Raw genomic sequence first — 24,400 nt, forward strand, 5'->3', positions numbered from 1 at the left:
GCTTATTGTACGGCTTACCGTTAGATCAACGGGTCGAATTTCCCTAACGACCAAATATATGTAAACGTTACGCCTTTGTTTACATATTCTTTTTTTTAAGTAACAGATGTTTACCACTGGCCCGACAGGGCGTTCAGCGTCGCCCCGTCCGGATTTGCAAAAAGCGGTTTGCGGAACTTGTGCAGCTTGCAAAGGACACCTAAACGATTCTACAGAGCCAAAACTTCTGCCCTGCCTCCATACAGTCTGCAATACATGTCTTACAAAGATCTGCACAGATGGAAGCTCACAAGGTGAGAACTCGAGTTACTGTTCACAGTTTGAATGAATCAAATCGCGTTAAACTGCAGACTCCTAAAGAAACGTTAACTGTGTGGCTATGTAAGTTTGGACTTACGTTAACGGCATATCGGATAACTTGCTATCTACTGGGGGCTCATAAGTTACAATTAAACACTAATTTGTGGTATCTACATATTAATTAGACATTTTACTATCAAATTGTAATTAACTTTACAGTTGTGACATATGTAACATTTTACAAACGCACTAAATTTGACCAGATAAAAAAATCACTCCTGAAGTCGCTTTTGGTAATCGTATTTCCTACCGAAGACACCGGAAGTTAGGTAACGTTATATTCGAGGGGCTCTGTTTTTTACTTGTATTATTTGGCGAAGTTTAATTTACTACAGCTGTACAACCCGAATATGATTTTTAAATTAACATTAAACAACGTTACAGTTATTTTAATCTCTTTCTTAAATGATTGTATTTTTCAGTGTAATCTGATATATTTTGGGCCTATTGATAACCATTTGTAGTCACAGTTTTACTACAGTTAGTTAATTCGTGGTAACTATAGGTTAACTAGAAATATAATGGTTATTGATTGATTTCATAACCATGATTATTGTTATTTTATTTAAACAATCCTCCCCCTCCTTACTCCAAGGTTAGCTCTTATTTATTTGAGCACAAAAAAGTTCTTTGTATTGTATGCCTCTTCATGTTTGCTGAATGTAAGTAGCTCGGACATAAGTGCCTGTTAAATGACTAGTGAATGTAATTTTTGGTCACTAAAACAGGAAAGCAAGCAAGAGAGACTAAAGAGTGCACATATTACTTACCATTTTGAGGGATGTAAACAAAACCAATGGTCCCAATGTATTTCCTGTTTTACATTTTTAATTTCTATAGCTTGTGAGAATCCAAAAAGAGCCACATATTAATAATGTTATGATAGCTGTTTTAACATTAAGTTATGATTGAATTGCCTCTTGTTACAGTTATGAAATAGTTTCATAAATCACAAGCCGTAAATGTTCATGGGCCAATGACATGAACCCATTGAAATGTTCAATTGGTAAACTAATTAATCAGAATCAGTTTTATTGCTAAGTGTGCTTCACACACAAGGAATTTGATTTGGCTACAGAAGCTTCCAGTGTACATAAATTGACAAGTGACAACACAAAATAAATATAAAAAAGACGATAAACATTAAACAGAGATGCAGTTAGTCAAAAAGATCTGAATATTGAGTTGCATGTACAGATTTGTCATATATACAGGTTATAAGGTGCTGTGTATAAATGCGAAATGAGAAAGTATTGCATTGTATATTAATATAAGGTGCTGTTTACAAGTGCGTATGAGAAAGTGCTGCACATTTATTGCACAGTAGGGGAATAATTACCTGTTCATGAGCTAGATGAACAGTTAATATTATGTATACTCATACTTAGCAATATGTCCTTTTTTGTTAAAATCATTTCTGCTGCTGCAATAAACAATAAACCAAAAATGTTGTCAGCAACACGAGTAGTCTGAATTCAGTGAAGTTTAGTCTGTGTTTTTTCTCTCTGTCTCTTCATTTAGACTGCCCTTCATGTGCACAATCCTTTGGTTTGTCTGAAGTCACAGAATGTGCCATTTTTGAAGACTTGTCTGATAACAACAAGGCCCCCAAGGTAAAAATGGACTAATTATAGAGGTTATGAATTTCCTTGACAGTACATTCAGTTCTCTCACTTGACTTCAATTGTTTCACACATTATAAAAGCCTGCTTGCACAAAGAATAATATATATTCATATGATGACCATATTAGAATTTGTGTGATATGTGTGCTGTTTAATATAAGCTGTTATGTAGTCTGCAGATTTAAGGTCAATGAATCCTTTTTTTATCTTATTTCAAATGGGAAAATATCTTAAAATGATTCCTGTTTTTTGTTTCATTGTAAATATGATCAAATATATTAACGTCCACTTCTGCAAACAATGTCATTCTGTTTATTTTTTTTTAACATACACTGCAGGCCGGATTCTGATTGGCTGCCAATATTTTTGCGGTTCATCAGTTTGTGGAAAATGGCTCCAGCAATATTATTCCTCTGTCTGTATCATTGTAGTTCAAAACATAATATTATTACATCAACACAATTCAATCATTCTTTTTAAAAATGTAGGTTCACAAACAGCCATTTTGAAAGCTTTATATACTAAAGCTAATTTATATTACCTTTTGTGTATTGTTAAAATTGTCAGTGGCTGTTTTTGCGCCCTTGACTTGACTATTATAATGACACTTTTTGATTGCAAACACTTGCCACCATATAATCATGCATGTAATTTTACTGAAAACTAACATCTAAAAAATAAATAAATTAATTTCACTGTACATTTAATGTTGAATCCCCCTTTGCAGTGTGGTGGGTGTGAGGAGAATGAGGTCAGTGGTTGGTGTGTCCAGTGTGAGGAGGCCTTGTGTTTGGACTGCGTGACTGCACATCACAGGGTTAAAGTGACCCGTGACCATGAAGTCATGCCCAAAAAGCCACCCACAGGTTCGATCTATCATCCCACCTGCATGCTTTCGACTAACACCACTGTCCAGTCGGTGTAAGTTTAGTTCTGTTGTTTCTTTTGTTTAGGCTGGATCCAGAGAAGACGCTGTCCCTTACACTCTCAGGAAAGCTTGAGGTTCTTTTGTCTTGTTTGTGAAGAGCTCACCTGTAAAGACTGTCAGCTGATCACTCATAGAGGACACAGGTATAATTCATATGCAATGTCAGTGTTGCACTTTCACTGTTCACTATCCATTTGTCATATATTAGTATTCCACTGCAACAATAACTCACATCACAGTCTGAAAGTCCATGTTTTAAATGGCCGTCCATTTATCAGTTTTGTGAATCAGGAGGAAGCTGTGGAATCTCAGAAACAGCAAATGAACAGTTTGCTGGACTCCATCAGACGTCAGAAAGGGACGATCAGCCACAGCCTCCTGCTGCTAGAGGCAAGGTGAGTGAATTGGGCTATTTGAGCTGCCATCTTTTTTTCGGAACTCGCTATGCACTTGAAGAGCATCTGTAGGGTTAGTTTTTGCTGTGTTCCTCATGTTGAATCGATTTAGGCTATCAGACCATCAACGACAGAGAGAGATCGCTCTGATAGGATAATCAGTGTAGCCAAGGAGCCAGCGCATGATCTTATAAAGCAAAAGCTTAACAATGTCAAAACCGAATTGACAAAATGCTGTTCTAATTTGACATGGTTTAATCTGAAAGTTCCAGTATGCAAATACTTTCTTATCAACTTGATCCATCTGGAATGAAGAAAACAACTGAAATTCAAAATAGTAAGCAAATGCTGCTATGTTTTAGGTTTGTGTATTTGCAGGACTGTTTTACAAATTTGAATAAGAAATATAGAGGATTGAGACCCTGCCCATGAAATGCAATTACAAGTGCTGTCTAGAGACGCATTTGAGATTTGCAAAATGGAGATCTGTCTAGCGAAAGAGGGTTAACAAAAGGTGTTAACAGCAGATTAAAGCAGGTCCTGTAAAGAATCCCAGAGTCACACATACCTACTACATAATCACTGTGAACTTTTACTGTTGGCAAGCAGTTTTGAACACCTGAAAAGTTATGACTGTTTTAAATATTATGTGCAAAAAATGTTGCATTTTGTGCCTTATTAAACACTCACATTAATATTGTGCTTTTGACATGTACTGTGAAAAATCACATATACATCTTTAATTACTAAAATGATTTTATATGGTTAGTTTAATCCTTCATTAGGGTCAGGGCCACTCCAATGGAAGTTTTCTTATTATTGTTCTTTAATAACATTTGCTTCATCTCAAAGCCAGGCATTCTGCACAACTGATGATGCACAAAATGTTTAAACCTTCTATATGAACTGACTAATTCTACCTTCCTCTTCACCCACAACATGATGCAGTTTTTAAGAGTACAGAAAGAGGCACTGGGCACTGTTCTTTTTTCAGCCATGCAATATACATGGAAAATTTCTTTGTATTTACATACAGTTGATAGCAAAATGATTAATAATGTAGCAAATTTCACAAGTGATGTTTAACAGAGTAAAGACATTTTTACAGTAATTAATGTACCATTTTTACTTATTGAGGAAGTTTTATTTAATTTAGTTTGACTTAGGGCTGTGTGATATGGCAAAAATGCAATTATTTTCAATATTGAACAATAACAATATATATTTCGGTATAAGCTGTTGCTTCCGTATTTAAAAGAGAGAAATTAGAGGGTCCATTAAGTGGCATATCATATTTTCGGCCGATAAATTTTAATATCAACACACTTCGATTCCCATTGATGCACATTTCTGCTGTGTGATTGGCTCTTAGATCAATATAGAGTATAAAAGTCCAGAGCTTATAATTGTTATTGACATTCTTTTAATCGCGATTCTATATAATATTGTTTATCAGCACAGCCCTAATTTGGCTGTTTTTAGTTTTACAAACATTTTTAATTCAATATTATTTATGCATTTCTTTATTTGAAAAATATATATTTTTTGATTGGCTACAGATCCACTGTTGTGCAATGACTTGCTTAATTCACCTTACTTGCCTAGGTAATCTAATTAATCTAGTAAATCCTTTAAATAGCACTTTAAGCCAATATTATAATAAGCTATAATAATAATAATAATAATAATTATAATAATAATAATAATGAAGAAGTACTCTGCCAGGGTCATAGTGCCAAAGCTGGATGATACAATGAGAAAACACAGAGCTCCTGTTGGTTCTGAAGGAATGCAAGCCTTGAAGAGTCTGTAAAGAGGCTCAGCATATGCTCGTAAATCAGTCTAAGCCAGATTTTTGCTGATTTGTCTGATAAGAGCAGGGAAAGAGAGTCAAAATGTTTATAATATGTCTAAACTACTAATGTTAGTGGAGCAGCACCTTTTAAATGCACATCCTTGTGTGTTTTGCACTGAACGCAATATGGACCTGAAAGCAAATCATAAAGCATTTTTCAGGCTGTGTTGTAGCACTAAATGGTAGAGAACAATACTAGTTTCTAGCCAATGTGATAATGATACATGTTATAGAGATTTTGTTTTACACATACAGTTGAGTCCATAAATATTTGAACATCAACACAATTCTAAAATTTTTGGCTCTATACATCAACACAATAGATTTGAAATTAAACAAGCAATATGTCTTTAACTGCAGACTCTCAGCTTTAATTTAAGAGTACTTCCATCCAAATCAGGTTAATGGTGTAGGAATAACAACAATTTGCATATGTGCCTCCCACTTGTTAAGGGTCCAAAAGTAATTGTACAATTGGTTTCTAAGCTGTTCAATGGCCAGGTGTGTTATTCTCTCATTATCCCAATTACAATGAGGAGATAAAAGGTCCAGAGTTCATTTCAAGTGTGTGTCAGAGAGATAGCAAAAACATTGGGCATGACCAGAACAACTGTTTGGAACATTCTTAAAAAGAAAGAATGCACCAGTGAGCTCAGCAACACCATAACACCCGGAAGACCACAGAAACAACTGTGGTGGATGACCAAAGTCTCTGTTAAAGAAAACACCCTTTACAACAGTTGTCCAGATCAAGCAACTGGAGATAGGAGGTAGGTCTATGTATGTTAGAGTCAACAATCAAGTGTAGTCCACACCAGAGTGAGTACAGAGGGCTCACCTCAAGATGTAAACTATTTTGGTGAGCTTCAAAAATAGGAAGGTCAGATTAGAGTTCTAAAAAGGCCTTTACAGTTCTGGAACTACATCCTGTGGACGTGGAGAAGAGAAGCATATGGAGAAGGAAAAGGAACTGCTCATGATCCTAAGCAGTGAAGCATGGAGGTGGTAGTGACATGGTGTGGGCTTGTATGGCTGCCGATGGAACTTGTTGTCTTGCATTTATTGATTATGTGACCGCTGACAAAATTCTGAAGTGTTTCAGGCAATGTTTTCTGTTCATACAAAGCCAAGTGCTACATTACTTATTTTACAGCGCTTTACAGTGCAGATGGAGAATGACCCAAAGCATACTGCAAACGCTACCGAAGAGATTTCAAACATGAAGAAGAGGAATCTTATGCAATGGCCAAGTCAATCATCTGACCTGAATTCGATTGAGCATGTATTTTACTTGCTGAAGACAAAACTGAAGGCAAAATTCTCCAAGAACAAGCAGGAACTGAAGAAAGTTGCTGTAGAGCCCTGGCAGAGCACCAACAGGGATGAAACCATTGTCTAGTGATGTCTATGCATTCCAGACTTCAGGCTGTAATTGACTGCAAAGGATTTGCAACTAAGTATTAAAAAGTGAAAGTTTTATTTATGACTATTATTCTGTCCAATTACTTTTGGTCCCATTACAAGTGGGATGCACATATGCAAAAAGTGGTAAATACACTCATTTTAAAGCTGACAGTCTGCAGTTAAAGCACATCTTGTTTGTTTCAATTAAAATCCATTGTGTTGATGTATAGAGCCAAAAAAGTTTAGAATTGTGTCAGTGTCCAAATATTTAAGGACCCAACTGTATATCTTGCTTCATCTTGTAATTGTGTCTATAATTAATCCATTGTTGTGAGTATTGTTATCTTTGTTTAGATTACAGGACATAGAGCATGTGAAAATGTTAACGAAGAAGTTATTGATACAGAGCGTCCACAAGATTTATCACAGCATGGTTCTGAAAGCTTCTCAGATCTTAAAGGATATACAGGTAAGCATTTTCTAAAAGCATGTACATGAGTTTCATTTTTTTGAATGGAAAAGTAATCAAGAATGCTTGTACTTATTACTTTAAGTACGGTATTAATATTAACTTCATACGGACCATTTTGAGGGATGTAAACAAAAACAATAGTCCCAATATATTTCCAGTTTTACATTTTTAATTCTATACCTTCCGAGCCACATAAAAAGCCACATATTGATAAATAATGTTATGATAGCCATTTTAACATTAGGTTATGAGGGAATTTCCTCTTGTTACAGTTATGAAATAGTTTGATAACATGCAGGAAATGTTCACGGGCCACAATGAAATTTAAATTTTCTATATTCACATAATTAATTTGTTGACTTATTTTTATGTCAGTCAGTGTTTCGTTAATTTGATCAGCAAAACAATGCACACAGATTATGCTGAATATATAAAAATAACTTGGTTGTAAATCATTTTGTTCAGTTTTTTCTTCAATAGCTTTCCCAACTGAAAAAAGTGTTCTTTGAGTAATTTCTGTTTTATCCTGTACTGGAATTTTCAGCCTGTAAGCCCTGATTTCTTCTTGCATGTTTCACTTTAAGGCAGTGTTTGCAGAGGAGGTGAGAGTTTTGTTGGAGAGGAAGAGCTCTCTGAGCAGGTTGGAAGGCTGTCAAGACTACATAGCAGATTTTATTGACAAGATTCAAAGAACACAGGGCCACTGCCTCTTGGTTTACAAAAAAAGAGTAAGCTGATTTGTTTTTTTGCCTATCCCTTGCACATTTAAATAGGCTATTTACATACACGTAGCTTATGTTTAAAGGGCCATAAAACACAGCAGGGTGTTTTCACACCTCTAGTTTGAAAAAGGTCAGGAAAGCGGATGAGTCCAGCTTTTTTTAGATGGGAGTGTCGAGGGAAGGGTTTGCATGAAAAAGGGGGGTTCAATATGTGCACAACAGCTGATTTTCACACCGGCAACACAAACACAAACGCAGGGGAGATAGACAGTGATTCAGGGGGAGCATTCACAGCGGATCTGAGAGCTATGTGGAAGTGGAGGATATTCAATCCACAATATTGTAGTGATATTACTGTAAACTCAGTAACTAAATCATTTTGACTAAGGTATATCGTTAAAAACCGAAAGAGTACTGCTGATGATACGAACTAACTTTGCCATCCGAATAAACACAAACAAAGAACAATGATTACTCACTTACCAAATCCAAGAGACATGACAATCAAACTGGATTCTAAACCGTGTCTTTTTTTAAAAGAAGATGAGTGCGAAGATGAGTGCATTTCACCATTTCCAGATTTCAGATGTCCCAATAATGTTTTTAGCAACGTGGGACATGTATGTAACTGTCAACATCTCAATAAAGGTGTTTAGGGCTTTTTGTGGCACTTTAAGGTCTGCCCTGAAAAATTAGTAATATTCTTAAAGGGCCATGAAACCCCCTCGTTTCAGCAGGGTGTTTTCACACCTCTACTAAAGTCAGAAAAGTGGGCGTGTCCAGCTCTGTTTAGGGGGGAGTGTCGGAGGAACTAAAGTGGTATGGTGAAGAAAGTGACTGTGTTTACATGGGAGAAAGTGACTGTGTTTACATGCAAATCTGTAGTCGAATTATTTGCCAAATTATTAAATGGTGGACTTTATCTGCAGTTAGGCTCTTTCATTCAGGGAATTCATTCATGCCCCTTGCAACAAACGAGATATTTGATTCGAGGAACTGCTCTAAGCGTGTATTTTTCATGCAATGTTTGATACCACACGGCGAATGAGAGAAAAAACCCTCCACATTTCCAGGAAACTTAGATGCACACGGCAGGTAGTGTCAGAAAGCCGCGCGGTTATTCCGGTCACTAAATGCGGTGAAAACCCTACACGAGGTTAAAGTTTGGTTGTGGTGCTAACATGTTTACACTCAGTGCAATTGTTAGTTCGATACAAACAAACTGAATAAACAAAGAGCACTGGTCGCTCACTTACCAAACCTGTAGAGGCAGGACAATCACCAGCAACTGCCGCGTCTTTATTAAGAGAAGACTACAAGCGAATCCGGATCTCAGCGTTTGCAGATGAGAACAGCTCTCAGGTAAACAATGTTCCTCCTTAGACACGCAAGTTATTGTTGTTGAGCGTCGCGTACACTGTTAATCCACACGTGACTGTAGCTGCGCTCTCACAGAGAGAAAATAAAAACAAAACTTAACTGCAGCAAACTATAAAAGCAACACTTCACGCTTGTTTTGCCAATACAACGTGGTGTCTCTGTCGTGTAAACACTGACAGTAATGAATATTAATGAAGTTGCACAATAGAGCGCGCTGATTGGTTTAAATCAAGCCTTTACTCATGCATTAATGCAGCACACTCTGAGACGTAATAAGACTCACTCTGGCACAGATGTCCAGTCTACACGCTGGAATACACGCTATTATCTCATGGCCAGGACACAGCTTTAAAAATTAATTTCAAACCGGAAGTACGAATTTGCTTGAAATAACACAAAAACAACCAATTTACACTTTTTAGTGAAATATAGGTGTCCTAATAGTGTTTTTAGCAGTGTGGGACACATATATGACTGTCAACAGCTCAAAAAATGTGTTTTGGTGTTTGTGACCCTTTAAAGATTCTAATAATAGCTCTGTATGTTTCGAGATGAAGAACATATATTTGCATACTGAGCTGACTGTGAATCCATTGTATAATTATGTCATTTTTGTTATTATAACTGGGTGTCATTCAGAGTTGAAATGTTTGCTTTTTTGTCTCTTACTCAGATTGAGACCCAGGTGAAGATGCTTCTGTCCCGGGAAACATGCACCCCTGAGTCCATGATTAAACTTCACATTGAGATTCAGAAAGATCTCTGTCAGCACATCCTGAATTTTGGTACATAAAATCTTACATTTTTGTGCTTTCTAATGTTAAAAAGGAATTTGATTTCATTTCTTTCTTCTACTCAGGATTTGTAAGAATTACAAAGAATTTTGTTCCGTTTACCTCAGAGAGGACTCAATACATTCAGACAAATCCTGTGTCTGTGGAAAGCTTAAATCCAAATTCTATGGAAACTGCCACTAATGTTGGTCATGCTATGGCTTCATCAAGTGTTAATGAACAGATTCCAGGTGATCCTGCTACATCTTCTCAAACTGCACCAAATCACCAGATCCTTCAAAGTATACTTCAGCTATCTCGGTCTAACCAGGCCACAACCCAACCACAACCTAACCACGGCACCTTGTTCCAACCCGACCTATCGAATGTTCGCTATTCAGACTCTCAAAGTTCATGTTCTTCCTCACCGCTATCTGTCCAAGCCCAGTCCCATGAAGTCATGTCTGGGCAATCCAAGCATGCTTACAGTCCTTCTGTTCATTCTCAGCACCATCTTCCATCGAGTCAACAGACTAAAACAAAATGTAACTCCAAGACTGCCAAGCGTGGGAATACTTGGACTTTACACTATTACTCTGACATGCCAAATCAAACAATACCAAGGATCATCCAAACACCTGCACCAACGCATTCAATACCAGCCAGCAAGAAAACACCAGTGCAAACTCATCCAAATCCAACCAACAACCAAATACTTACACCAGTTCATCCGATGTTAGCCCACAACCAAACAACTATTCCAGTTTATCCAATACAAGGCAATAACCAAATACCTATTGCAAGCAACAACCAAACATCTATACCAACTCATCCAATACCAGGCAGCAATCAACCTTTATTACTGCAGCAAATACCAGCCAACACCCAATCAACCCTATTGACCCATGCAGTTCTTGTCAATAACCTAAGTCCTGTAGTACCCTATGGATTAACAGCCAATGACCAAACACTGGTGCAAACCCAACCAATACTAGCAAACAACCAAACATCTGTACCAACCCATGCAATTCCATTTAATAACCAAAGAAAACCGCTACCCCAGCCAATAACCGACAACAACAAATCACTGGTACTAACCCACCCAAAACCAAACAACAATCAAACACCTGTTTTAATGCCACCAATACAAGCCAACAACCAAGCAGCTACACTAACCCATTCTGTACAATTCAACAACCAAACACCTGGGCTAACCCACCCAGTTTCAAACATACAGAGTGACGTTCAAACACTGATAGTGGCCCATCCAATTCAAGCTGGTTTCTTGGGGGCAGTACATGGTTTTGCTGCACAACCCAATGTTCCTTTAACTATTCTTTCAACTGTGAATGCACTTCCTTTAAATGAAGTTACTGCAGTATCTAATGTCCACTCTACTGGAACATCCAATGATGTGATGAATCATTGTCCCATCAATTCAGCCTTTAATGTCACCCCAAGTGGTTCTTCACCCCATGCAAACCCATTGTGTTCTGATCCCATTAGTGGAAGCAATAGAACTAACATCCCAGTTAAGGCCTTGGCTGACTCTGCCTGTGATCAGGAAGCAGGAATGAGCAGCACAAGTTTTACTTATGCAGACTATTCAGAGAGCAACTTGCCCACTTCCACCGTGTCTGATCCTAGAGAATCTTCGCCACTTTCTCCAGACCTATGCTTCGCTGTCTTGGACTCTCTTTCTTCCACCACAAAGAAATGTGTAAGGCAAGATAAAGCTGGTCAGTCAACCACAGAGTGTGACTCTGGATCAAAACACTGGAGTGCTGACATGCCAACAACTTTTCGTCAGCTTTTAGAAACAGCCTGCACCCCTGTCAACTCAATAGACAGTCGGAATGCCACAACTCCAGTGGGTTCGACTCCTTGTGGATCTTCAGAGGACATTACGGGGAAGGTGGGTGAATTGTTTGTTTTTTTTAAGCCCGGGACACACCAAACCAATGCCAAAAATCCTAGCATTGATGAAAACTGGCCTTGCATTATCCTCCTCTGGTCCTATCATGACCAAAAAGCTTCCTCTAGAAGGGTGGAAAGCCAACAAAATTGAAAGCAAGAGGTGACGTGTGGAAGTACCAGCTTTGAGCTGTGCTCACACTGCAGGAACTAGGAACAATTTTAAATATAGAAACTCTATTTTGGGAGAAACTAAATTAGCTCCTACTTTAGAGCAGGTTCTTGGCACAATAGGAACTACAGTGATGTAATAGTATGCTAATTGGGGGAATGCAGAAGAATGCTAAATTTGGTCAATAATGATATGTAGCATCAATAGTTGCCATAGCTTATTTAGTTCTTATTATTTTTAGTCATTTTCATTATTGCAAAACACAGAAAATGTGATGAAATATCAGCTTTGAATGGGTTTTCCCCTGGTTTTGGAATCAGTGACACAGCTCTTTGACAATGAAGAGAGTTCAAGAGTTAAAGTCTTTGTTTGACCTGATGCAGGCAATGTGAAGCAACACAATTGTCTGCTTTCCTCAGTGTTAGTTTTTTGGTGTCAGTTTGGTGTGTCTCTACCTTTACAGAAAGACGTTTTGAGAGTTGTTAGAGCTTTTGTGTAATTGAAACATTTTCTTTTTCTTGCAGACGGTGTCACATGGCAAGACTATCCAAAGTTGTTTTGATCACAGCGAGGGAGAAAAGAATGAAAAAGAATCTGCTGGTGATTTTCTTCATTATTTATTTTCAGAAGTTTACTTCATAACGGACTGGGCAATTCTCACTCTTGACGTCAAATTTCCTGCTGAGCTTCGTATCATTAGACAGTTACTGTGCGTTCACACTGAAAGCAGCGAGAGCGTCAAAGTCGCTGAAAGCCATTCATTTTCATTGGGAGTCAGTTGCGAGGAGCTGCACATCGCGTCTTCGTCAGTCTGGGCATCGAGGAGAGTTGAAATCAAGTCAACTTTCTGGTAATGAGCTATGACGGGGTTCAGCGGCAAGCAAACGGAATGTAGACGTCCGCCACTTGAGAGGATTCCAGAGAACACTGTCCTGTGAACTTTGTTTCCGTCCACCATTGTTCCCTAATTTCCAATTATTTACAATGTTTTTTAGTGACATACATAAAAAAAGACAAGTAGGGATGAGTTGATGTGCATAATTCATTCATTCATTCATTCATTTTCTTTTCAGCTTAGTCTCTTTATTAATCTGGGGTGGCCACATGAGCCGCCAACTTATCCAGCACACATTTTACGCAGCAGATGCCCTTCCAGCTGCAACCCATCTCTGGGAAACATCCATACACACCCATTCACACTCATACACTACGGACAATTTAGCCTACCCAGTTCACCTGTACCACATGTCTGTGGATTGTGGGGAATTGACATGCTGCAATGGCTTCTTTAAATATGAGATCAAGTAGCAAATTTTAATGCTCTCGCCGGCAGAGCTGTGAAGGCAGACATCGTTGTTGTCAGGCTGGCCAGAGCGAACTTTTACACTTTTGTCGCCTTCAGTGTGAACGCACAGTTTCAGATTGGTGAGTTTGATCAGGATTAGAGTTCTACTGCATAACAGGAAATTGATCTTGAGGGCCGGAGTTGCCCACCCCTGGTGTATACTAACTATTTTTTAACTCCATTTATCTGTTTTTGTTCTGTTTTCAGCAACGCTGAAACACTTCAAAAGTCAATTGAAGGAATTCAGGAGGTGAATTTGAGATATTCCAACTCTGTTGATTTGGTTCATGGTTCACTTGCTTCATGTAGGATCTATAGGGTTTTCCTCTTTGCTTTCTTCCTTCATCAGACATTATTACCCTTATTACAGTACTGTGCAAAAATCTTAGGCCCAGTAGTGAATAATATCTGTCATTATATCATTGCTAAAACTACAAATCTAAAAGTGGCCTAAGACTAAGTTGCTGTGTTTTTTTAATTAGTGCTATTAGCAAATTGGTATTTACATTTTAGATTTTTTTTTTGTTTTGTCAAAATGTAATGTGTATAATGTTAATGCAAAATGTTTTTACATTTTATTATGTATATGACCACATTTCTGTCCATAACAGGTCTCTGTGTGTTTCTCTGGTGCGTCTGCCTGTCTTTCTGCCTCCATATGGGCATCCACTCCCTGAGTTTCACCTTACTACAGATTCTTCCACAGACCACATCTTAGTGCAGGAGTCTCAGGGAGGGGAGGTAAGCACGCTGTTAACTATGTCACTCAGAAATAGAAAAAGAGTTTGAAACAAGAGTTACTGTAGAGGTGTAACAAATATTTTGAAAACTGGGGACGTTGAAGTGCTTTAAAAGATTGGACTGACTGGACAACAAAACAATATTAGTTGAGGCTCTCGTTTGCTAGTAGAGAAAATATATTATTTGGCATTTGAGTATATAACGGATATTTCTGTCATCCGTTGTTATATGTAAGTGTAAGAAAGTCACAAGATTATACCCATTTTACAGGCTACTCTGATAAACTTTACAGAGTGAGCATCATATAGACCAAATTCAATTAAAAATAATTTGGTCTAATTGCATTTAGCAAAAATATTTATTTTCAGATGGAATATCAAAATGTTTGAACCTGCAGCCAGCTACTTCTCATGCCTTTAGGGCAGGGGTGCTTAAACTCAGTTCTGCAGGGCCGGTGTACTTCAGATTTTAGCTCTCAAGCCTTGGCCACACTGCACTTTTCGCCCCATAGACTTCTATTCATACGCATGCGACAGACCGGAAACACAACCTCGTGTGACAAGTTTCGCAGTTTGCTGGGTAGCACAGTTCTAGCTTCCCAAAAACATCAACCTCAGCTCTGCATGGTTTAGTTCCAAATCTAATTAAACACACCTGATCAAACTAATTGAATCCTTTAGAATTGTTTGAAATCTACAGGTAAAGCTGCAGTCACACTAGGGTTTAAGCTTGCAAAATTCTGTCGTACGGTGCTGTGAAAAGGGGTGGGGTTAAACAAGATGATTAGACTATTTAAAAAGCGAGCGATTGCTCCATGTTTTAAATTCCTGTACAAAGAGGTTATGTTTTGATCCTCGATTGGTCTCACGTAGTCAAGTGATGCGATTTCACAGGTCAGAGTTCACCAAGCTTAAACTTTCCAATGCAGCGACCTGCGAAACCTGCCACATGACCTTGCATTTTCCAGTCTGACGCATTCGCGTGTGTATGAATGGAAGTCTGTGGCGAGAAAAGTTCCGTGTGACCGCAGCTTTTCAGTGTTGAAGCAGGGTTGGAACTAAAGGATGATTTATACTTCTGCGTCAAACGCACACATATGCTATGGCATTGATGCATAGCCCTTTGCCGTGGCTGTTGGCCATTTAACTACACGTCGCAACGATGCATAGTGCAAGCTCTGTGATTGGTCGACTTGGTAGCGCTGACGAGTCTGGGCAGGACCGAGAGCCGCGCGAATGGCGCGACCCCGATGGAGCGATTGTTTACAAGTGTGAAGTCCCGTGAAGAAGCTCTGGATAGAAAGTTTTGTTTTGTGTTTACCTCATAGTTAAAGTTGTTGTCCGCCGGTTCCTGCCTCAAAATGAGCGAGTTTGAGCCACTTGTAAATGCACAGCTATGTGCGTTGCATGCGCCGTGGGTCACGCCGGTCACTTGACGCAGAAGTAAAAACCAGGCTTTAACTATGCAGGGCTGCAGTCCTCCAGGAACTGAATTTGACACCCCTGCCTTAGGGTATACATATAGAAACTAAAAGAATGTGCAGGAACAGACTATTAATTATTTTTTTTAACATATTGTTTTGTTTAAAAGTAAAACAACTTTTACAATTTGTCTAAATAAGCTCCCCTTGGTGCATCTATGTACACTTTTAAAAACATAAAGTAGGATTTTCTGAGCTGCAAACTATTATTCATGTTGTTTTATTCTTCATTACCCATGAAATGAAGCTGTGTATCTCAATCAGCTCTCTTTGTCACTAGTCAGAGCACTAGCCATTTTAGGGGCTATAAATCGCAAAATTTCTATTAGTGCACTGAAACATTTGCTTGGTAAATAGTCCCACAATGCATTATGATAATTACGCAAAATTGATGTTGACTAGTACCTCAACAGAATTTCCGAAGTGCAAAACATAAATAATGTGATCCATCTCAATTAAACATGAGTTTTTTAATGACTTTTTGTTATTATTTTTATTGATTTCTATTGAATCATAAATGGACATAGTTAGACAGGCACAAAACTAACTAACAAGCATTTATAATTGATTAATGGTTGAAAAGTTGTCATAGTCAAATTATTTATCTATAATGTAATAAAAAAAAAGACTTTAAAACATTGATATGTGAAAGACACCAGTTCTGCTTTTGCTATTTTAATGTTATACAACAAGGACTTTCTCATGTCATCAACAGTGTATCAAAGTGTAGTGAGCCAGAATCTTGCTGTATAAGGCCTTTTTTTGCTAAGGAGCTGATTGAGACGCACTCAAGGACTCCCTTGGAGGCCGCAGAAGCCATAACAATGGTCTTATTTGCTCTGGTTTTATCCTGTTCTTCTCCAGATTAAGCAGGTGTGGCGATGGCATGATGGTCCAGTAGCATCCAGAGCCTCCTCCTGCTCTACATCACAGATGAGTGACATCGACAGCTCTCCGGCGTCTGATGTACAGTTCTGTGTCGTGTGCCAGTCTGCAGGAGCTTCACTTCTCTGTGCAAAATGTGGATCCGCTTTTCACTCTGACTGTCACATCCCACCAATCTTCACTAAACCTCGGTGAGACCATAAAATACTAAAAGGAATTTTATGAAAGTGACTTTATTAGACATTAGAAAAACAATGGCAAATTGAGAAAACATCATCAATTTGACAACAGCATACACACAAATTGTTAACACATAAAAATACAGAAACTCAAACCACAAGCCAAAACTTAAGTGTGTCAGGGCACCACAAAAATTGATGAACCTAGCTGCTTTTCATTAGGGTCAGTGGTACTGTCAAAAATATGAGAGGTGAGTTATTTTGTTTATTTTTATCATCCTATTTATAAGGTTCCTTGTTTGTGTATTATGAGACCTAAACATCTATTTTATTGTACCCCTAGAGTTAAACAGTTGAGTTTTACCATCGAGTTTAAATCCAGTCAGCTGATCTCTGGGTTTGGCAGGTGCACTTTTAGCTTAGCTTAGCACAGGGGTTTTCAAACTGTGGGTCGCGACCGCAACGTCACATATATTTACCGCTATATTTACATTGCGGTGAATCAAAACCAGTATGATTGATGGCAATAAATCAAAAACCTCTCACCTTAAAAATATCTAAAGTGTGTTTCCTACAAAAAGACAAAGCTGGTTATGTTTCACAGCTGTCTTTTTCTTTTTTTCGCTTAACATTACGAGCACTGCTCTGTTTGAGCCCTCGCAATCTGCGTTTAGCCGGTAGAGCTTGCGCAGAGCAGAGCTCTCAGTAAGGGACCGTCGAAAAAGTTGTTTTTTTTTTTTTTTTTTTTTTTTTGCTCCGTCCAGAGGGTTTTATTTTAAACACTACCAATTTTCTCTTAAATGAGCACAAACAGTTACTAAAGTAGTCAAATGCTTCATTATAGATCTTTGCATTCTTACTTTAACAAAACACAATCAAACAAAAACAAAATGAGAGATTCATTTGCTGCTCTTCACTAAATAACTATAGTAACTTTAATCAATATGCATATACAATTAAAAGTGAAAGAGATTTTAGAGCTTTATTTAATTTCTGGATAGGCCATTGATTTTAATTGGCTAAACCTTTTATTTTATTGTCAATGTTTTCTAATGTTTACTATGTATTCTTTCATTTGGAGCTATTTATTTTCCCATATTTTTTACATCCCAACGTTGACAGATTGCTAATCAATAAATAGCTATAGTGCTATCTGTTAGTTTTAACGTCACCTAATGTTACTGAAGGGCATAGATGTTATGGAAAATAGTAATGTAACTACCCCCATCATTCCTTCCTTAAGCAATGGTGTAAATATTAGATCAATTCAGCAATAATGTTATTTGCATTGGCATATTTATCCGACGTTTTCCTAGCTTGTAGTAGTCGATCAAAAAGCTCTTTAGTTTCTTATGACTCCACACTAGCAGTGGAATTTACTGCGATGTGACGGGGCTTGATCAAAGGTTGATCATATTCTCTTCTAAAAAAAGAAGAGTATCTTTTTCAACAAAACAATTATCACAGTTACAGCCAGCATCCCACAAAAAGCAGTTCGAGCCTCATCTTGTGCATATCAAATCACAAAATCCAAAAAGCCACACACCATATATTTTTGACTGCTTTGAATGGATAATTTTTTTTTTACCCATTTTTCCATATTAAAATATTATGGTGAGTCTTGAGATTGAATTACTTGCCTAGGTGCATTTCTGGGGACTACTGATAATCAATTTGGTTTTAAGTCTCAACACAGCACTGGTTTATGTATTTATGCATTAAAGGAAGTAGTAGAACTGTATAAAAGGCAAAATTCTGCTGTTATAATTGGTTTTATTGATGCCTCTAAAGCTTTTTTAGTAATTCAAAACAAAGAGGAATAACGAATAGTATTTTAAGAATTTTAATTTACTGGTTTACTAATCAAAAAGTTTGTGGATTAAGTGGGGCAATTCTGTATCTGATTCTTAAAGTATGTAATGGAGTACGACAAGAAGGTTTACTTTCAGCTGCTTTTTTTTAATGTTTATTTGTCTGAGGAATTAAGTGATCGTTGCTTTGTGCTTGGTGATGCTATCATAAATCCTTACGTGTATTCTGATGATTTGGTTATCTTTTCCCCAGGTAGCGCTGGTTTTCTTCAGCTGCTTAATTTTTGTGTGTATTATGGGCAGAGATATGATGTGCAATATAATTCAAAAAAGAGTGTTTACATGACATGTTGAAAGAATAAACATAGACATTTGATTTTCCTAGATGTTTATTTGTCAGGGCAAATTTTAAATGGTAGTAAAACTGTCAAATATTTAGTGCATGTCATTAAGGAAGATATGAAGATGATAATGATATGTACAGGGAACGTCGATAGTTATATGCTAAAGCAAATATGCTGTTGAGTTTTTTTGTGTTCAGTGCAGGTTATGGTATCAAAAGATTTTTTACTTAACTCATCCGAAGTTAAAATTTGAACATAGACCAACAGAAAGGGTGAGGTAGCTTTTTTCTAGGTCGATTGGTTTAGGAACTATATACTCATTTCGCCATAATAATCAATGAACTTTGCTGCCATACTATGGCTGCAGCGCATGCACAATTATATATTACACATCGATGTTACCTCATTGGTGACTATTTTTAAGCATTGCATAATATCAGTGTGCCTGCTGCAGCCATGGTATATTTCTATAACTCTAGCTGATATTAAAGGAGTGGAGTGTTCCTTTAACTCAAATGCTATTTTAATACAACATCACCACTGGCTCTGAACAGGAAGTGTATGGATTCTTCACTGTTTGAGGTTTCCTGACACATTTCTGTTGTGGTCTGCACTAATTCCACTGTGTTTCTATATTTGACTGCATTATGAGAATTTGTGTGTGTGTGTGTGTTTGTGTGTCTGTTTGTGTCTGTGTGTGTGTGTGTTGTCAAATTGATGATGTTTTTATAACTTGCAACACATTAGTCTAAAATAAATCGAAATAATCAGATGATTTAGTCAAAGTCTTCTGAAGGTTTCTATGTGAGTAAAAGCCAAATTAATATCTGTTTATCATATAAAGCAAGTGGCAGCATGGTGGCTCAGTGCTTATCACTGTCGCCTCACAGCAAGAAGGTCGCTGTTAGGTGACATCCCTGGTTCGAGTCCCGGCTGGGCCAGTTGGCATTTCTGTGTGGAGTTTGCATGTTCTCCTCATGTTTGCGTGGGTTTCCCCCGTGTGCTCCGGTTTCACTCAAAGTCCAAAGACGTGCAGTATATGCAAATTGGATGAACAAAATTGGCCATAGTGTATGTGCGTGTGTGTGTGAATGATGAGTGTTTCCCAGTACTGTGTTGCGGCTAAAAGGGCATCCACTGCGTAAAACATATGCTGGAATAGTTGACAGTTCATTCCGCTGTGGCAACCCCTGATGAATTGGAGATTAAGCTGAAGGACAATGAATGAATATAAAGCAAGTGTGTCTCTACTGGAGACTTAGATTAAAGCCCACAATTTATACGTTTGGGTGAACAGACTTTAAGTGGAGAGACGGAAAACATCTTTATCATTATCATGTGAATTTGAAACAGCACGAGTAAATAAATTTTTTTCGTTCATGGGTGATCTAGCTGTTAATATAATAACTGTTTGTTTGTGTCTCCTGCAGTGAGGATTGGGTGTGTTTGCTCTGTCAGGATGTCAGCGAGACTCTTATGATTGACTCTGGTGAGGAGATGAAGACGACCGGTCTGAGTCTTCAAGATCAAAGAGTGAGAAACCAGCAGCCTGAATGGATTCACACTCTTTAGTTATACTCTCAACATTTTTAAAGGATGTTTAGTGAAGGACTGAGACTTTTTATTTAATGTAAAGTCACATGTACCTATGTCGTCTGTTTTGTTTAGAGGTGTGAGAAGCTTCTCCTGGGCCTCCAGTGTGATGAGAACATGGGCCTGCTCTACAGCGTCACCAAAGTAAATGCATGTTATATATAATATTGCTATGAAAATACACTAGGAATCTAAGAATTCTCACAAATATTGATGGTATTCCAGGCAATACTAAAATGATATGATAGTCAAGACAGATGACTGAATGGTCAATAATTAATAAGAATTCTGTTTTATTATGTGTATTTCTAAGAAATTTATTTATATTAATTATTTATTAGACTTTTATCGAATTAAAAAAACATTTTAGTCAAACCCATCAAGACAGTTGTATAAAATGGCGTTTAAGTGTGTTTTTGGTTAAATGAATGGTTTATGATGAAATCTGTCTTTTGGTCTTTTCTCTCTTTATGAAGAATCACTCAAAAACAGCTGAATTTGATATAATACTCGGCCGGCTGCAGGGGAACAGGAAACCACCTTACCGGACAGCTGCTGAACTGGTGTCGGATGTTTGGACTCTTTTTGACATCTTATTTATTCGTTCTGAGGTAAATATTTGCTATTCATCTAATCACTTTTATGTCAGATTTAACGGTCAAGCTTCTTACATGTTAGGTAGATAATGTACAGTGCTCAGCATAATTGAGTACACCCTATTTTGAAAATGAATATTTGTGGCTATTTCTTAGTGAATGTAGTCAATGTATTTTGGTGCATTTAAACAAAACAGATTTATTAAACAGCTATATTTATTAAAATAATATTTTAGTCATCAAACATATTAAGAAATTGAAAGACAATACAATTAAATTCAAGCAAAATATTGCAAACAAAATTACAACTTAAAAATATCCAAAAAAATTTTTTTACATTTTTTTACTTCTCTTGCATTTTCCTTCTTTTAAAATTTCTATTTAACATTTTTCTCTAACATTTACATTTGGGTGTGCTAGTTTTTGGACCGTTGTCACAAGTTATTTTGTTAGATAAGCTCCAGATTTGGCTGCAGTACTGACTAATCTAATGTATATGCTCAAATGTAATATTCTATAGCTTCCTATTAAAAATATGGATTTATAAGAAAGATTTGTAAGGCATGTACTTGTATATGCTGAGCACTGTACATCAAGCCAGTTGTTGTTGCAGAATAGAACCCTTTAGTTTTGTACAACAGCATCTGCTGGAGCAACCGGCTGGATGTACATTATCCAGGGTTTCCACAAAATTTCTGGAATATCATGAATATCCTTTTTTTAAAGTCTTAGAAAGCCAAAGAGGATCAAGTTTTTTTGTTTGTCATTTTTCAGTTTTACTTCTCATTTATCAAAAAGCGTATTTTTATATATTTATTTTTAAAATATTCACCTTTTGCTTGTTTTTATGGTTAGACTATTTTTCACTTCCATTTTGTTTCTTTCTCACTTGTAAATCAGCAGTTAAATGAATTCACCAGAGAAAGTGTCTAATTTGTTCAAATATGAACGATTCCATTTTTTAAAAAACCCAAACAGCTCCCCTAACTCTACCCTTCACTTGGGGAAAGAACAAATGATACTAAAATGCACAGTGATATTATAGTATTTGATGCCATAGAAGCATTTTAGCAACGAGACCAGCCGTGTGTAAGAACATTTAGACTTGCTTTCAGTGTCTGTGTATGGTTCTAGCTGTAGTGTAGCTGCTTTTCAGATGTTTGTGACGATTTCGCGCCCTCTGAGGACATTTTGACTTGTTTTCAGCTGCTTGTGGATGGTTCTAGCTGTTTGCTAATTGTTCTCTGCTGTTTAGGACTGTTTAGGACTCAAAAGACTAGAAATGAACGATACCACCTGCACAAATGTGCGCACTCGCGGATGAACGAATTACTCCCTAAGAGGACTTGTAGTTCCCGAGTCATATTGAAGATTTGTTCAAAATTAACGAATCGTTCATGAACGACCCATCACTACCAACAGGGGGGTACTGGCCCACAAGGGGGCCTCAGCAAACTTTGTGGAGGGTCAGGTCATATTTAACAAAAATCTTAGCAGTGGACAGTTAGGAGAAGGATCATGTTGCTTTAGTTCATTTTATCCCCTAGTTCAGTGGTCCTCAACCATCAGTCTGTGGATCAATCGATACCAGGCTGCACAAGAAACATTCTCTCGCTTACACCTTGGTCACTTTAGCGCCCAAATTTAACCCAAAAGCAGCAAATTGAGTAAGAAACATATGTCTTTGGAAAGTTTCTTTGCCAAGGGGAAAAGGCCCAGTGAAGGAACTGCCAAGGAATAGATCCGCAACCCACTTGTCAGCAAATCAGGTGAATCCAGCATGTCTGTGCAAGAAGATCAATTGATGGAGATTGGAAATGACAGCAGCATTTTAGGGGATAGTTGCATATCGCGTATTTCTAGAGTTTGCACAAGTTTGTTGTTTCCAATGGAAGTGCCCAAATTTGCACTCACAAGCGGCGTGACGCATTCGCACCAATTAACCCCGGGCTGCGAAGGCACCGGAAGTCACATGACAAGAATTGACTGATCAGCTTCAGCTTGTATGGAATATTCACATTTTGGTATAATTAGTTTTCTCAGACAAACACGGAACACACTAACACTGCAGTGCTTTGTACTTTTCCCCATAAATAAAACTTGTATCAAAGCGACAGCAATGTTTTTTCAGCTTGTCATCATCTGAGAAAACAGTTAATGGTTGCCTAGCAACCTATGAAACACCGAAAAGGGCCAATTAAAAGGCCAAAGGCTTATGTTTTTTAGTTACAAACAGCCTACTGATGTTTTGCTTTATATTTTACATTAGGCTATTATTTGTGCATAAACTTATCTAGATGTAGTTATAAACTGTTTGTTTGAAAACAGCGTTTTTTTTGTCATCTTTACTGCAAACTTTTATGAGCAGTAATATCATTAAATGTGGAGGGGGGCCTCACAGTATTTTCCGGGGGAAAAGGGGGTCTCAGGCAAAAAAGGTTAAAAGCCACTGGTCTATAGAACAAACCATCATTATACAATAACTTGCCTAATTACCCTATCCTGCCCAGTTAACCTAATTAACCTAGTTAAGCCTTTAAATGTCACTTTAAGCTGTATAGAAGTATCTTGAAAAATATCTAGTCAAATATTATTTACTGTCATCATGACAAATATAAAAGAAATCATTATTAGAAATAGGTTTTTAAAACTATTGTGTTTAGAAATGTGTTGAAGAAATCTTCTCTATGTTAAACAGAAATTGGGAAAAAAATTAAACAAAGATGCTAATAATTCAGGGGGGCTAATATTTCTGTATGTATACATAACTGTGTGTGTGTGTGTGTGTGTGTGTGTGTGTGTGTGTGTGTGTGTATATATATATAAATATATATATATATATATATATATATATATATATATATATATATATATATATATATATATATATATATATACATAAACACTTGTAATCACTGAATTAAATATTATTTGAAGCAATGTGCTTTTTTTCATATCTCTACAGAACAAAAGTCTGGTTGTCAGTCTTCAGCAATCTTTTCAGCAATGCCTGAATCAATCTTTTGGCACGAGTCTTCACGCTTCTCTCCTGCAGCACTCCAGCAGCACAGGAGCAGGAGAAACATCACAAACAGACCCTCAGAAACAGAAGCACAGAAACACTCTGAAACGCATGAGAGAATTTTTCACTACAAAATCTACTATCGCTGTAAAGAAATCCTGCAATGACAAAGGGAAGGAGGACACTACAGCTGCTAAACATTGAAGAACATCATTCATTCATTTTGAATTGACAGAAATACTGTTTTGAAGAGAAAATGACCACTTTGTATTTATTGCTGTTGTTTATTTAGCTTCGCCTTTACTTAAATGTGAATTAAACAGATGTTTTATTTAATTTTAAGGTTTCAGTGCTCACTTTGTCTTTTTTTCTGCTGTGATTTAGTTATGAAGGTGCGTTATTTGT

The 24,400-nt window shown here is 37.2% G+C and overlaps 1 protein-coding gene across 2 annotated transcripts; it reads left to right on the forward strand.

Moving 5' to 3' along the window:
* trim33l (tripartite motif containing 33, like) lies at positions 1 to 24,337 on the forward strand. 2 transcript variants are annotated; one of them, XM_087287141.1, is made up of 17 exons: positions 1 to 293; positions 1,882 to 1,973; positions 2,712 to 2,850; positions 2,938 to 3,055; positions 3,191 to 3,307; positions 6,921 to 7,035; positions 7,623 to 7,766; positions 9,814 to 9,925; positions 10,000 to 11,828; positions 12,524 to 12,599; positions 13,552 to 13,594; positions 13,956 to 14,085; positions 16,430 to 16,641; positions 20,215 to 20,317; positions 20,453 to 20,521; positions 20,854 to 20,988; positions 23,939 to 24,337. In XM_087287141.1, the coding sequence occupies exons 1-17, from the start codon at positions 107 to 109 to the stop codon at positions 24,197 to 24,199; spliced, it is 3,882 nt and encodes a 1,293-aa protein (XP_087143267.1). In that variant the 5' UTR covers positions 1 to 106; the 3' UTR covers positions 24,200 to 24,337. The 2 variants fall into 2 exon arrangements, with proteins under 2 accessions (XP_087143267.1, XP_087143268.1); XM_087287142.1 differs by having other exon boundaries at positions 10,042 to 11,828.
* The last annotated feature ends 63 nt before the right edge of the window (positions 24,338 to 24,400 follow it).

This window comes from Danio rerio, chromosome 16, assembly GCF_052040795.2.
Source record: "Danio rerio strain M-AB ecotype USA chromosome 16, GRCz13ab, whole genome shotgun sequence".
In the NCBI taxonomy this organism is placed as follows: Eukaryota; Metazoa; Chordata; class Actinopteri; order Cypriniformes; family Danionidae; genus Danio; species Danio rerio.

What these genes read in the sequence shown, in the direction of transcription:
- trim33l (XM_087287141.1), top strand. Translation starts at nt 107, where the DNA reads ATGTTTACCACTGGCCCGACAGGGCGTTCAGCGTCGCCCCGTCCGGAT. An exon ending in GAATGAAAAAGAATCTGCTG is followed by an intron (nt 12,600 to 13,551) that starts GTGATTTTCTTC and finishes TTCTGTTTTCAG; the next exon opens with CAACGCTGAAACACTTCAAA. An exon ending in AGGAGTCTCAGGGAGGGGAG is followed by an intron (nt 14,086 to 16,429) that starts GTAAGCACGCTG and finishes GTTCTTCTCCAG; the next exon opens with ATTAAGCAGGTGTGGCGATG.